General features: G+C 40.3%; 1 protein-coding gene across 3 annotated transcripts in view; it reads right to left on the reverse strand.

Moving 5' to 3' along the window:
- bcar1 (BCAR1 scaffold protein, Cas family member) overlaps window positions 1-14,723 on the reverse strand; it is a 43,894-nt gene that overhangs the window by 5,646 nt on the left and 23,525 nt on the right. For all 3 annotated transcript variants that reach the window (XM_005933539.3, XM_005933540.3, XM_014337181.2), the window contains exons 2-5: window positions 9,544-10,254; window positions 2,849-2,998; window positions 2,047-2,142; window positions 484-858 (exon numbers count right to left, since the gene is read on the reverse strand). In XM_005933539.3, the coding sequence (XP_005933601.1) occupies window positions 484-858; window positions 2,047-2,142; window positions 2,849-2,998; window positions 9,544-10,254 (1,332 nt within the window). The remainder of the gene's footprint in view (window positions 1-483; window positions 859-2,046; window positions 2,143-2,848; window positions 2,999-9,543; window positions 10,255-14,723) is intronic.

Consider the following 14,723-nt stretch of genomic DNA (forward strand, 5'->3'; position numbering starts at 1 on the left):
GGTGACTGGAGTCCTTGATGATCCTCCCCGCTTTCCTCAGGCAGCGCGTGTGTGTGTGTGTGTGTGTGTGTGTGTGTGTGTGTGTGTGTGTGTGTGTGTGTGTGTGTGTGTATCGCTGCATTCACACAGCTACTTATAGGATGCAGCCTTTTGAATTATTAAAGTAGTTATTAAAATAACCACAAGTTCAACCTCATATATTATACACCACTTAACATATTGTCCAACGAAGCATGTGATTAATATCACACAAGCACCGCGGCTCTGTCTGTCACTGTTGTGGGTCTGCATGAATAAAGCTGTCGAGACCATTAACTGAAGAGCGAGCTCCTGTGTGTCTGAATAGCACAACAGCATCATGCTGCCAGAGTCACAAAGCCAGCAGTGCTCTCTGCATAGCAATGACGATGATGATAATGATGATGATGGAACATCTTACACAAACTTGATTTCATGCGATTAAACAAGCTGTAGCTGTCATACCTGTGGGGGCACGTCATAGACATTCTGCTCAGCCCTCTCCCCCGTCTCCTCTCGTTCCCGGGGGAAGTCATAGACATCCTGGCCAACACGCAGTACAGCTGGGATGTCATAGATCTGCTGAGGGGCCTGACTGGCCCCACTCCTGTCCCTATGATAACGCTTATCAGTCAGGATTGGGGGCGGGACATCATACACATCCTCTGGAATTGGTGGTTCGTCATCATTGCTGCTGAGGTTGTTGTGTAAGTACGGGCCCGGAGTGATGGGGACTTGGGGCTTTAGTTTGGCAAAGTGAGGTGGCACATCATACGTCTCCTCTCTGATTGGTTGAACATCACTGACATCCTTACTCACTGACGGGGGGAAGTCATAAACCTGAAGAGACAGAGAAGTCTTGTAAAAACACTTTATCTTATAAAGATCTCATTAAGACAAGTGTCATATTTATTATTATAATGTGTGAATAAAACTGCTTTCATCTCTTCCTTGCACTGATTAGTATTAATCACACTTTTAAACAGATTTAATTAAAAAGATTTAATTAGTCAACTGTAATGGTATGTGCGACGTGGTGCATGATTTCATATAGTAATATGAACACATTTTAGGCACTTTGAGGAAAGTACTTTAAAAAATAACGAAGTGAATAATGTTTAACAAATAGCTTTCAACAAATTGCAGTTTTAAAAAAAATCTATCGATATGCTGTTAATCGCAGCATTCTGCATACTTTCAAATGAACAGAAGAAGGTTTCTGGTACAAGTGCGCTCATGTCAGCCGCACTCCTCAAACTAATCTAGTTCCAACTAGTTCCATTGTTACCTGTGGTGCAATATGGAATAAAGGTCAGCACAGTTAAAATACAGTTTGGAGAATGTGAGTCAAAGAGCCAACAGAACACAGAAGACAACGAGTTACACTGGTGACAATTTGTGATTTTTTTAAAAAAAGAAAAGAATTCTCTGAACCCAGTGCAGTGCCGTAAAAACATTTATAGAATCAATCACTGTTTTAGCAAAACTGAACTATTTTCACTAAGTTAGACTTCATTTGCTGATTTGCCTACTCAGTGACACACTGACGTCATTTCCTAAACAAATCGTAACTAGTTGCTAGTGGGAAATCTGTGCCACTCAGTTTGACATCCATCAAAGATGAGTTGAAAAGGTTATGTTTTAAATATTACAGGTTTTATCTGTTATTTACCATATTATGTTTTAAAGGGACCACTGTTGTAAAGAGCAGAGTCTGGAGGACGACCTGTCTGAACACGCAGACAGGAATGAGCTCAGGTGTGAACCTTGTCACTTACCTGCAGCACTGACAGCCAGTCTGAGTGAAGTGCAAGCTACTTTGTTTAGTTGAATACTGCAGAAATGTACGGCACGTCTACTACAGGTTATCAAACTACTAAAATGATTTCCCTGTCGATGCAATGGGGGTACATTTCCAATGATTATGTCATATCTTATGACATGTACACACAAACACAGCATCAAACACTTACAGAAAGACAGTAAGATGGTTATATTACATGATAACTCCCAAATCGAAATCCTTACCATCTGCTGTGGGTTCTTCTCACTGCTTGCAGGGGTGTCATATATATCTTGACCACCAGAGGGACCCTTCATCACCATGGGAGGAGTGTCATACACCTACACATTTAGAAGCGACAGACATAATTATTATATAAATAAATAGCATCATAATTACTTATAGTTGCTGCAGACTGAGCTGAGCTCATTTCAAAGCAAGAGAATGTAACTGTTTGCAGTTTGAAGCTGTGGGGTGAAGGAAGCCACTGAAAAAGTTACTCATGAGTTTGTTGAGGCAAAGAAATCCATTAATGCAAAGTCAGTCACCTTGTTTCAGCCAAACAGAGAAACTTTTCTGTTACTGAAGACAAAAATGAAGAGACCCACACACAACAGCAACTAAAGACAGCTGCAGCTAAAGACCTAGCAGAGCATTTAAGGGCGGGAATTTGCTCATGTCCATCAGTTCCATCAGGAGTTTGACCAGTTACTACTGAGTCTGTGGAAACCAAATGAATGTCCAGCCAAACCAGTGAGTAATACAACAGTATTACTGTTGTAGTAGTACTGCTAACAAAATAATGACCTGCTAGGAATAAAGGAGTAAAATCTGTGCATTGGAATTTCTATATACTGACTTATAGTGTGTGTGTGTGTGTGTGTGTGTGTGTGTGTGTGTGTGTGGGTGTGTGTGTGTGTGTGTGTGTGTTTAATTCCATTTTAATAACCTATTAAAGCAAAATTGAAGGACCGTGATGATTGCCTGGAAACGTGTGATAGCTTCTGTGTGATAACAACAACACACACATACAATGAGCAGCCTCACCTGTGTGCTGTATTGCTGCCGGGTGGGCGGCACGTCATATATGTCTGGCTGAGCTGGAGGTTGAAGTCTGGGCGGAACGTCATATTCATCCTGGTCTGGTTTCACTGCGTCGTACACATACACCTGTCCAACACGGGTAGGAACTACCACCTGAATGCAAAAGCACAGAGAGCACAGAGGCAGGTGTGTCAGTCAAAAATGACCGAGAGCTGTAGTTGTATGACAAACATTAATCTGATAACACAGCCAGAGATAATTTATATTCAGTTCAGACCATGAAAATCTTTAAATGCATATAACAAAAATATTTCAGCACAAACAAAGATCAACTCCTTGTCTGTTTGCTGCTTCTTTACACTGAATGAACAGACACTAAAGGGTGCTCAGTCTCATCAAAACATGCTGCCGACACACAGATGCACATGGGGCAATAAAAACAGTGCAATGGCTCAGTCATAGTTGTCGTGGGAACCGGAGTGCCCCATTGTTTGCCTGTTTAAACTGTGTATTATGTGGTTTGACTACAGAGTCAACCAGCCAGGCTGGGAAACCACAACAGCTGTTCAATATAGCACAGCAAAAGCACCGTTCTGCTGTCCTTTCATCCTTCCCTCCTCCATTCGTTCCTCTTTATTTCCACAACATTTCCATGTGCTGGATATATCAGAACAAACCGAGCCCCACACATACCGCCTGAATAAAGTGGCACAATTAAAACATCAGCATTGAACCAAAAAATGTCATTTGCTCCACTATAAACACTCAAGAACAGCAGTAGCAGACTCAAGGTTAGAGAACACTGACTTTGAGTAACAGACACTGCTACAAAGCCAATTTGAAACCTGTTGAGACCCTGTGTGAAATCTATAAAAGCAGCATCAGCTAATCCCAAAATCCAATATTTTATTCACAACAGAGTATAGAAAACATACCAAATATTTAAACTACAACATTTTATATTTCATGAAAAATATTAGCTGAATTGAATTGATGGCAGCAGAATGTCAAAAAAAGTTGGGATGGAGGCAACAAAAGGCTGCAAAGGTAGTTGGCACTAAAAAGAAGCAGCTGGAGCGAAGTTTTGCAACTAATTAGGCTAACTAGCAAGACGTCAGTAACATGAAAGAATATCTTAGACATGCAAAGTTCCTCAGAAACAAATTTGGGCAGATGTTCACCAATCTGCAAAAAACTGCATCTATAAATTGTAAAACAGTTTCAGAATAATGTTCCTCACAGTGACTATCTCATCGTCTACAATACATAACATCATCAAAAGATTCCAGGAATCTGGACAAATCTCTGTGTGCAAGGGAAAAAAGGTCAAAAATCAATACCGGATGCTATGATTTTGTGCCCTCAGACAGCAGTGCATTAAAAACAAGCATGATTCTGTTACTGAAATCAGTGCATGGGCTCAGGAACACTTCCAGAAATCATAGCCTGTGAACACAGTTCACTGTGCCATCCACAAAAGCAGACGAAGAAGCCATTTTTGAACATGAATCAGACACCCTGCTGTTTCCTTAAGTCGACTTAAGGTGCTTGTTAACAATGGGACAACATTCCTCTCCCAAAAGTCTCACAGATATTTATAGTTCTGTATTGGTTATATTCAGATTCTATGCCAACTTCTGTTGACATTTTGTTTAGTTGTTTGGAGTTTCTTCTTTGTGTTTCATCCCTGTGAGCTTTCTGGAGAGTTGGATTATTTACTTTGTTTTCTATCCTTGACATTCATATCTTAGACCAGAGCAGGAAATCTAAATAAAGGTTACTGGGTCCTTTGTTTGAGTCCACTCCCTGTGGAACCTTGACAGTAAAACTGATGCTTTACACTTGTAAAGGATGTTTCCTTATGTAGTCAACAGGAGTAAACCTAACAGCAGATCTACCCTGCACCAACAGAGGTCGGCAGCTTCCCCTAAACATACTCCTGAACAATAGTTATATACTGCATGTTGCCACGTTTCCTTCATATTGTTCAGTGGCTACTTTCAGATGTACTGTCCTAAAACCCTCATGGACACCTAAATCACTGTCCCCATCATCACAGATCACACTGACCAACAATAAAATGCCTTTGCACAAATTCAGCTATGATGACTCACTGAAGGGGAATTCTTTTGCATGCCTAAATGGACATAAACTCATAGGGGGCAATGTGTGATACAAGCTAGGCTTTTGTGCCATGTAGATGATTCATCCCAGAAATCATTGTTCAACTGATGACCTTTGCTCGAGCAATGCCCCTCCCTCCTCTTCTCCTTCTTTCCCTTTTCTCTCTTTCCTGCTCTTTGCTTTATGCTGAAGAGCAAAGACTGCATAAAAAGAAACCAGTGTGTTGCTAGAAGGAAAAGCAGACTGAAATCTTGGTATCTGCATCAAATACAGGGCAATTTTAACTGTTCAAATCAAAAATGTTCAAATCTATATGACCACTTATTTTGCAGAATCTAAAAAGATGTAGTGGATAAAACAGGGCAAGGTCCAGATGGAAGTCTGTGTGGTCTGTTTGAGCTAGTGGACATGTTCAGCTGCTCCACACTGTAATCTATCCTGGCCTCTCACCATGTTCTCCATTGTGTTACTGTGTGTCTCAGAAAAGAGATTCACAATACAATATGCAAAAAAATATCCCAAAACTCTGCTCATTAAATAGTATATATATCTGACACTTGTCTCAGATATTTGTGTAACATTGTCTTAAATTGTTGGATGGAGTAGTTATGACATCATTTCTGGTACATTTTTTAAAAATATTATTTGATGCCACATTAATGCACCACATGTCAGGCACTAAGGCCTGAAGAGCAGATTTTTTTTAATTTTTATCAAGAATGTCTCTGCACACTTGTCTTGTTGAACACCTTGGTAATAAAGAGACACCCTTCAGTTGGGACTGAACCAGCTGATATTAATTTGCACTAAATAGCAGGTTTGTTTCCTAATTACTGATGGATTTCAGTGGGTGACATGACTTTCTCTGCTTTGTTGCACCTTTGTTTCTTCAATACATTTTCCCTGTGTCATTGCTCATTATAACACATAACTCAGTTTAAAGACATCTGTAGTTTGATCTCTCTGCATGTGTGGATTTGTGGATTGGATGGGCTGTTACCGACAAATTTTGAGCACCTTTAGAAATACACAACAGTCTCCAGCAGTTCCAAGTATAAGGAATTTTCTTTTTCTTTTTGTTTTAAATAAGGTTATATTGTCACCTTTGCTGGTGACACTATTGGGGATTTATTCAAAACTGAAGGCACACTGAACCAACATGGCCACCACAGCATCCTGCAGCAACATGCCAACCTGTCTAGTTTACGTTTAGTTGGACCAACATTTATTTTTCAACAAGACAATGACCCCAAACACACCTCCAGGCTGTGTGAGTGCTATTTGACCAGGAAGGAGAGAGATGGAGTGCTGCACCAGATGGCCTCCACAGTCACCTGAGCTAAATCCAGTTGAGATGTTTGGGATGAGATGGACCGCAGAGTGAAGGCAAAAGGGCCAACAAGTGCTCAGCGTCTCTGGAAACTCATACAAGACTGGAGTACAACACAGGACTCATAGCCCTTGCTTATACCAGCTCAGTATTGGTCTAATTCTGATAGTTTCAGTCTATTACGTCTGAAGTGTCTAACACTCTTAAGTCATATCCTGGGTCTGTGTGTACAAAGAGATTCAGAGGGAGAAAACAGGAAAGAACTGATAGCCTTGATCCAGGATATACTTAGATTTCCACTTCCTGCCTCCACACATATTAATCATAGTATAGCCATACTTTTCGTGTCCATAAAGAAGGGGATCGCTGTGTCCATACTCTTCTGTCTTTGCCCATATACCTATTAACAATTTATAAAGTTTGAATGTTTTTGTACTTTATAGTCAGTCTCTATTTCTGCTGTAATTTTATTTATATTACAAAGCCAAATGCGTGCATTATATTAAAATTTCAGCTATAAGTGAATGTGTCATTCCAAAACTTTGGATAGTAATGCACCGCTCATAACATGGCTCTGGGGTTTGCTCACATTCAAAGCTTTACTCTCACAAAATCCTAATTTTGAGAGCTGGTTTTGTACATTTTGTACATAAATCTACAGCATCGAGTTGTTATAGGAGCTCAGTCTGCTTTCACACACACTAGAAAATAAGACTTCTAAAGTCTCAGCTGCCTTCACAACATAAAAGGGAAACAAAGCACGAAGTGACAAAGATTTACTGATCCAAACATATCCCACTTGAAGCTTACAGCACACTGAAATGTAAGTAAGACCAAAGTTTAAGAGCTAGTTGAAAAATTGGAAATGATCACCAAAGTGTAAGACAATTTTATTTCCCATATAAATATGACATTATTTATATAATGGCAAATGAATCTGGTTAATTGTGTGGTAGATAATATTAATATAATATTATGCCTTGCTTCTGTTATTAAAGCCTACACAAACTTTAATTAGGTACACCTATTCGAAACACTTTTGACTTCACTGATATTTAAGGTCATTTATATTAACTTGATATTAACTTGCTGGGTGGATCATGCATTGTCTGACCTTGTTGTGAAAGATCATATCAAGTTGTTGGGTCCTAGACTGCTGTTTGTGAGGATTTTCTATGACTGTGTATTCATGAAGAAAAGTACTGAACTCTTAGTAGGACATTAAGAACACAGTACAACATTTCCCTGAACTGAACAAAGAGCTTTTTTCCTGCTAAATGCAGTTTAGTCCTGCATATTCATTAATTATAAAGCAGTTACAGACAGGCACAGGACCACAGATGAATCCATGTGTTAAAAAGCAGGGGAGCAGCTGGACCTTTGCACGCATGCATGCATGCATGCATGCACACTGTCCTGGGTGCTCCCCAGAGTAGACAAACAGTAGCCTGTCATTTGCTGGTGCAGTAAAATGCACAGTCATCCAACCACAACATCTGAGCTGCATTATTAATAATCATTTTATTTCATTGCTTCTCCACACATTGAGTGAGTCTTAATTTTTTGAGGTACTAGATAAAAGTGTAACAATGATATGATGATTCCACACGGCTTCACAAATGTTGAGCTGCGGACTCTGGGGAGGCCAATCCATGACTGATAGAATTTCATTGCGTGTGTTGTTTTGGGTTTTTTCCTCAAATGATTTTACTGCATTGTCAGTGTGGTTGGGATCATTGTCATGCTGAAAATTAAAGCTGCTGCCCATCAGATTATTTTCAGATGGTTCTTCGTGTTGCATAAAAATGCACTTTTCTGTTTTCATAATTCCATCAAATTTGACAAGATGTCCCACACCACTCGCTAAAAGGGCAGCACAAAACCGGGACAGAGCCTCCACCACGTTTCACTCATGGTTGGACTGCTGACGACCTCCTATGATTGTGACTATGATTTGAAACATTCATTTCTAATCTAATCTAATTTCTAATCTGGATTCATCACTTCATTTCCTGTTCCCAGTGATTGAAGACTAGTTCTTGAGTAATTTGGAATACTTTTGCCTTTTCTTGTGTCTGGATTTTTCCTGCTTCTTAAGAACACGACTTTCAGATACTGTTTGTCTGCTGTAAAAAGTTTTTTAGGTCTGAAACTTCTTATTTTGTTCTTCACTCTTCTAGTTTTGTCAAAATGTTAAAGCAAACACTACAAACCATACCTTTGGTGTTTTTTTGTAGATTCAACTAAAGAAATGGAACCAAATTACAACTTTTTACTGCTAACAACAAAGAGCCTAAAGCTAGAATTTAAATTGGCTGTTGGTTGTCTGTAGCAGCAACACTGGTTCATCCCTTGAGGTGAGATGAGTTGCCTTTTTTTGCTTAGGTGATTCATAGGTCACTGTTAACAATAAGCCACAATTAAAATGAGTGAAAAAAGCAGGAAATGTCCAAAGAAAAACTTTGAAAGACCTTAAGATCTCAATTCTGTGACAACACGTGTTCCTGTGCATCAGGTACAAAACACTACACACACAGGTTTTCCTCCTATCACATCAGAATAAAGACAACATTCATGCTAGTTTAGAATATAAACCTAGATTTCTCATTTGAAGTTTCATTTGACTACTTGAGTCCATCTGCAGTTTCACTATAGGCCTCCAACTTGGACTGAAAAAAATACAAAAATAATTATGAGTTGCAGTGCAATGACCTGATAAGTATAGCAAAAACATTCAAAAAGCGTCAGCTGCTCTGCTCACTCATAGTGTATTCAGGTTTTCAGGCCACAGCCTCAGTCACCAGATTTGACTCTGTGCAACTTCCTAACCACCTAACTGCAATTCAAGTTGATGAGTTGCTGTTTTGACAAACTTGAGGAGACGCAGATGATTTTGCCAGTCAGTAGTGTCACTGCATCACCGTTACACATCATAGGTGTAAATTATATTCTCATTCAGTTTACTAAATTGGTCTGATCAGCCCAAGCATACTAAACGACCTCCACTAAACAGTCAGATGGACCACACAGTTAGCAAACCTTATTGCAGAGCACAGAAGAAGAAGAAGAATCTTCTTGGTTTGGCACAAATGTAGGCACACCTGTACAGGCAGTGTCGACAGCAGAATGTTTAACTGTTTGTGGTTCATATAAAACATGCAGAACTCAAGTCAGTGATATTTAATGTCCTTGTCTAATGATGAGCTTCCTTTCTTTGTATATTAACTTATTTGTCCATCCTTACCTTGCCAAGTGGCTTGTTGCTGCTATCCCAGTTCCTCCTATCCAGGGAGGGAGGCACCTGATACACATCCTGGCCGGCTGGAGCTGTTGCCTGACCTGGTGCTGGACCTACAGAAGGTGGCACCTGATAGATCTCTTTACCAGGCTGTCTCTGACCTTGAGCTGAGGCCTTGCTGGGTGGTCCTGGCTGGGCTTGTGTAGAAGTTCCACTTGGACCGGAGGGAACTTGGTACACACTTTGGAGGCTTGGTTTGGGACTGTGTGAGGGGGGCATCATGTAGACAGAGTCAGGGTTGGGTTGTGCAGGGCTAGGGGTGGAGTAGGCTGAGTGCATGGATGTGTACTGAGTAGAAGGGAGGGTCTTGTTTGCAAACCCGGAGGAAGACATTGAGGCAATGGATGACAGGGGAGGTGTCGGTTTGGGATATGCACTCGGAGGGTGGAGGGGTCTCTGGACTTGCGAGGTGGGACAGGAAACAGCTGGATCTGGTGTGGAAGGGATGGCCTGCTGCTGTTTACTGTCGTACATGCCAACCAGGATCTTGAGACGGTTGCCAGGGACAATGCCTTGGCGACCGTGGAGTGAGCAGAGCCACCAGCCATCCAATCCCTGTGTGTCACGCTCCAAGACTGTCATAATGTCGCCCTTACGGAAAGAGAGCTCATCCGGAGACTCTGCCACATTGTCATACAACGCCTTGGCCAAAATGTTCTGGAGAAAAGGGAAACATAAAATAAAGTCTACTTTAGATACAGCCATGGGAAAATCTATTGTCCTGAAAGCAGGACTGTAAGATATTTATATCCCTGATGTTGGTAACATCAGGGATATAAAACACAGAAGTGTCTATTGAAAGTCTATGTTCTTCACAGTTACACTGTTTCAGGGATGTGTGCACCGTCTCCTCATCAGTTTCATTCATGTTATTTAGCACCTGTTCAGGTAGTTCACATAAACAGCACAGTCATAATTTCAATTCAGCAAATACATGTAAACCTAATAACACCTAAAAACAGTTCTAAGAGTTGGTTTAGCAGTAACAAGTGGAGCAGAGCCATAAATTTTAAGGGATTTTTAACTATTGATGCAAAAAAGGTTTATTCTATTTAACAATGTTTTGTTTTGGTATATAGATCAGACAGTTCTACAACTGATGTGCTATGGCTAGTTCACCATACAGCACTTAGCCATACTGTAATTTGTTTTGCATGTGGTTTACCATGAAGCCAGTGAGGCCAAAGGAAGTGGAAGTATTGTTACTCTTAGATCAGAAATAAAATCTGTTGTTTAATCAGGACAAACCCACGGAAAGCCATAAACCACCTTAATAGCTTCTGTGGACCCAACCTGCAGTTGGGATTTTAAAGGCAGATCTCGCAATATTTAGTGAACCAAATCAACTTCACATATATGCTGGGTCTAGGTATGAGAAGTTGTGCTTACCCAATTAAATTAAAGAAAAATAATGGAAAAAAAGGCAAAGAAACACAAGTACCACTCCTAACTTCTAAGTGTGTGAGCAGCCTGCCTGTAAAGTCTCCCACTGCACACACTTGATCAGAGACGCAGACATACAGATGTCACTGCGTGTCTTCAACTATGAACTCACAGCAAAGCAAGTGGTAAAGCATAAACAATAGCCCAGCAACAATAATAATAAAAATAAGAATAAAGTAATCATCCGAGAGTGGACCTTGACTTTAATAAATGATTATATCTGAGTAGTTTACATTTTTTTAAGCTTCCAATTATACATTTCAAAATCCATTTTGACTGAATGCTACTAACACGGCAATACACACACACACACACACACACACACACACACACACACACACACACACACACACACACACACACACACACACACACAACTGTGAGAACAGTCAGTGTGCAAACAGAAACACCTCCCCCTTCGAAACCAATGTTTGTCGTTCAGTCTGACGTCGACCCGCTCCTCCTCCCTCTGTCTGAGTCCCACCCCAGCTATCATACACTGAAACAACCTGTGCTGGCTGAAGGCCAACCACACACACACACACACACACACACACGCACACACACAGTCCACCCTGACCACATAACAGTGTGTGTTTAAATGAGGCCATGTCGCTGGCAGTCGGATTTATGGTTGGACTTTCCTTCTCCTGCATTGGACGTGTACTCAGTGCCTTAGATGAGGCTCTTAACAACAGAGAAACACACTTGACACACTTGAAATCTAATGATTTTTTTTTCTCTTTTCAATATATTTTACTGGTGGATTTAATTATTAGTACTTATCCAGTTCTGTTCTGGGATATGTGGGGGCCTATCCTAGTTGTCATATAATGGGAGGCAGGCTACATCATGCACTGGTCACCAGTCTGTTGCAGCTCCTGCACTGCAGGCATCGATCCTCTACCTCCTGCTCTGCTGTCGTGCTTAATATTTTATTACATTTTGTGCTGGTTTATCATCGGCTTGCCGATCACCCGTGAAGGACTTTAAACTGCACTAACCTACATGACTGCTGTGATACAAAGACGATTAACTGTTTTATTAACCCGCTCTTTCCTCAAAGATATTATGACATTATTTGTGTTCTTATTTCAAACTGCCCCCTCACTGTTGCTCCTTGACGTGGCTGTTGGAGGTTCACTGTAAAGAATGATGCACTCTGATTAACTGAACAGCTTAACTGTGTGACACTGGATAGTCTCGGGTTCAATTGTCACAACTCTGATAGAGCAGGATATTATGATATATTTGCTATTATGTTATTATGTTCAATTTGCCGAATTTAACAGTTCAATACTTCAAGAGAGCTTGTTGACCACAGTTATTTTATTCATTGGAGAAGTGATGTCCTGTATGTTTTAAGGCATTCTCATCTTTGATTCACTGTACAGTGTTTGTATTTATAAGACTGGGGGTGTGCGTGACTTTGCATTTAAGCTGATGATGCTAAGATTCATTCACTGAATTCACTGTGTCACCATTAAACTTGTAACTCAGCTTGGCCACAGCTCTGCCCCACAGTACCACCTGATCAGTCCTTTGTTCTTAAATCATTTTATTCTCCACAATTACTAAGATTTGAATATTTCATTCATTGAGATCCAGTCTTAAGTGATTTCTCTTCTGTGTGATGCTTTAGGTATGGATCATCCAGACCACCAGCAGTACATTCCTACTTTTTAAGAATGTACAAGGATTGATAACTTGGCCACTAGCTACTAGTTTTTCAGTCGCCGCTTGCATCGAGATCAAAACTTCGAATCAACTCCAGATCATTCATCTGCTTAATCTGTCATGTTACAAACAGGCCTCACCTGGTCATGAAACTGCAGGTCAATGAAAGTAGGCACTACGTATAAAAATGTTTCTAACTCCCAAAATTGAATGAAAAACTTTGTTAAACCACTTGAATTAAAGACAAAACTTTGCATGTTAATGACATCATGATTGCTTGATTTCAAATCCAGTGTGTTTTGTTTATAAACTAAGCTAAGCTAAGCTCAGATAAGCTAAGCTCAGATAAGATAGCCTCTATTAGTCTCAGAGATGGGAAATTCACATAGAGATAAAATTACAAAAATTGTGTCTTTGTCCCCAATACTTGTCAACCTAACTGTTTTGTACACAGAGAGGGGAAATGGAATATACGAGTCCGTTGTCTTCTACGCCCCAAAATGGAAACCATTATACCATCATGGTTTCCATTTTGCATTTTGCACAGACGACTGGGAGATAAACCTGTATGCACAACAGTAACGCAACAGTGCGTCGCCCAGCAGCAATGACACGCCTCAAGTATTCTGAATGCTGCTGGCTTAGCTTGATCAGGAGGGGTAACCACCAGGTCTTTGCAAAAAAAGAAAAAGGGTGAAGCACTCAAACACTGGCCGGAGTGAAGCATGGTCAGAGTGAAGAGAACTACCTTCTGACAGTTACACTTTAGTGCTTAATTACATTTTGTAAAGCCTCGAACACCCTTGTCTGCTAATAATTGTGAGAAAGCTATCAAGTAGACACTTGTACATGCACTCTGCAGGGCAGTCTGTGAGTGTGGAGAAATAAGAACACAGTGGGAACTAATCACATTATCCAGACAGCAGGGGATAAAGCCCAGCAGCAAAAGGTCAACAATGTCCAGCTAACCGAGAAAAAACTCTCAAACCCTTTTCTGACTCAGGATAGGTGAGAGCTAGGTGAAGTAATGTCATTATTTTTGTTTTGTTTTTGCTTACGTATGTGAAAGTTAAAGTTACAACATTGGCTCTCTATTAATAGAATAGAATATAGAATAAAATAGCCCTTTATTGTCCTTGTACATGTAAATAATGGGTGCTCCACGCCAACTGTGCAGGAGTAAAAGAAAAACATATACATATATATAGTATGAGCATAAAATGTAAACAGTATAGAGATATATGTTTGCTACATGTTTGCTATATGTTTGCTATTTGCCAGGAATAAATAGCAAACAGAAGAGATATATACAGTCTAGAGGAATATATATTGAAATGCATGAGTACAATCTACATGAGAACTTTCAGTCTATTGGCCAGATGTGTGTTTAGCAAAATCAACAACAACATCAAGTAAATATAGGAGAGCGTGCTTTGTTCTGCACTAGTGATACAGACCATTTGCCATTTAGTGACACAGAGAATTTAGCCCTAACATCTGTATTTGTCTGGGCAGCTCAAGTTCTATAAAGCAGATCAGTTGTTCTTGTTTGTGTACTCTGGATCACTACACATGCCATATTCACATCTGCACAAACCAACCACACCAAGAGCTTGATTTAATTGCACTACACAGTGTGCCCTTACTCCCTCACAGTACTGCGCTCAGAGCTATGCGCCCTCCCCCTCAGTCATTACGTGGTAGTTCTAACCATTGCATCCAAGTTAAGACTTGCTTCTTTTTCTGTGTTAACACACAAACAGCTATAAATCGTTAGCTTCAAATCTTAGTAAATAGTATGTTTGATTTGAATCTTCATCTCCCCAAAGAAAAATGGCTACAGATACATTTGTACTGAGAACAGCCACAAAAACAAACACTCATGCCTTTTCATTGCTACGTTTTCATGTGTCTTTTTAAGTAATGGCTCCTCTGACACACACACACACACACACACACACACACACACACACACACACACACACACACACACACACACACACACA

Source organism: Haplochromis burtoni, unplaced genomic scaffold (assembly GCF_018398535.1).
Source record: "Haplochromis burtoni strain Fernald_Lab_line unplaced genomic scaffold, NCSU_Asbu1 Contig_169, whole genome shotgun sequence".
Taxonomy (NCBI): domain Eukaryota; kingdom Metazoa; phylum Chordata; class Actinopteri; order Cichliformes; family Cichlidae; genus Haplochromis; species Haplochromis burtoni.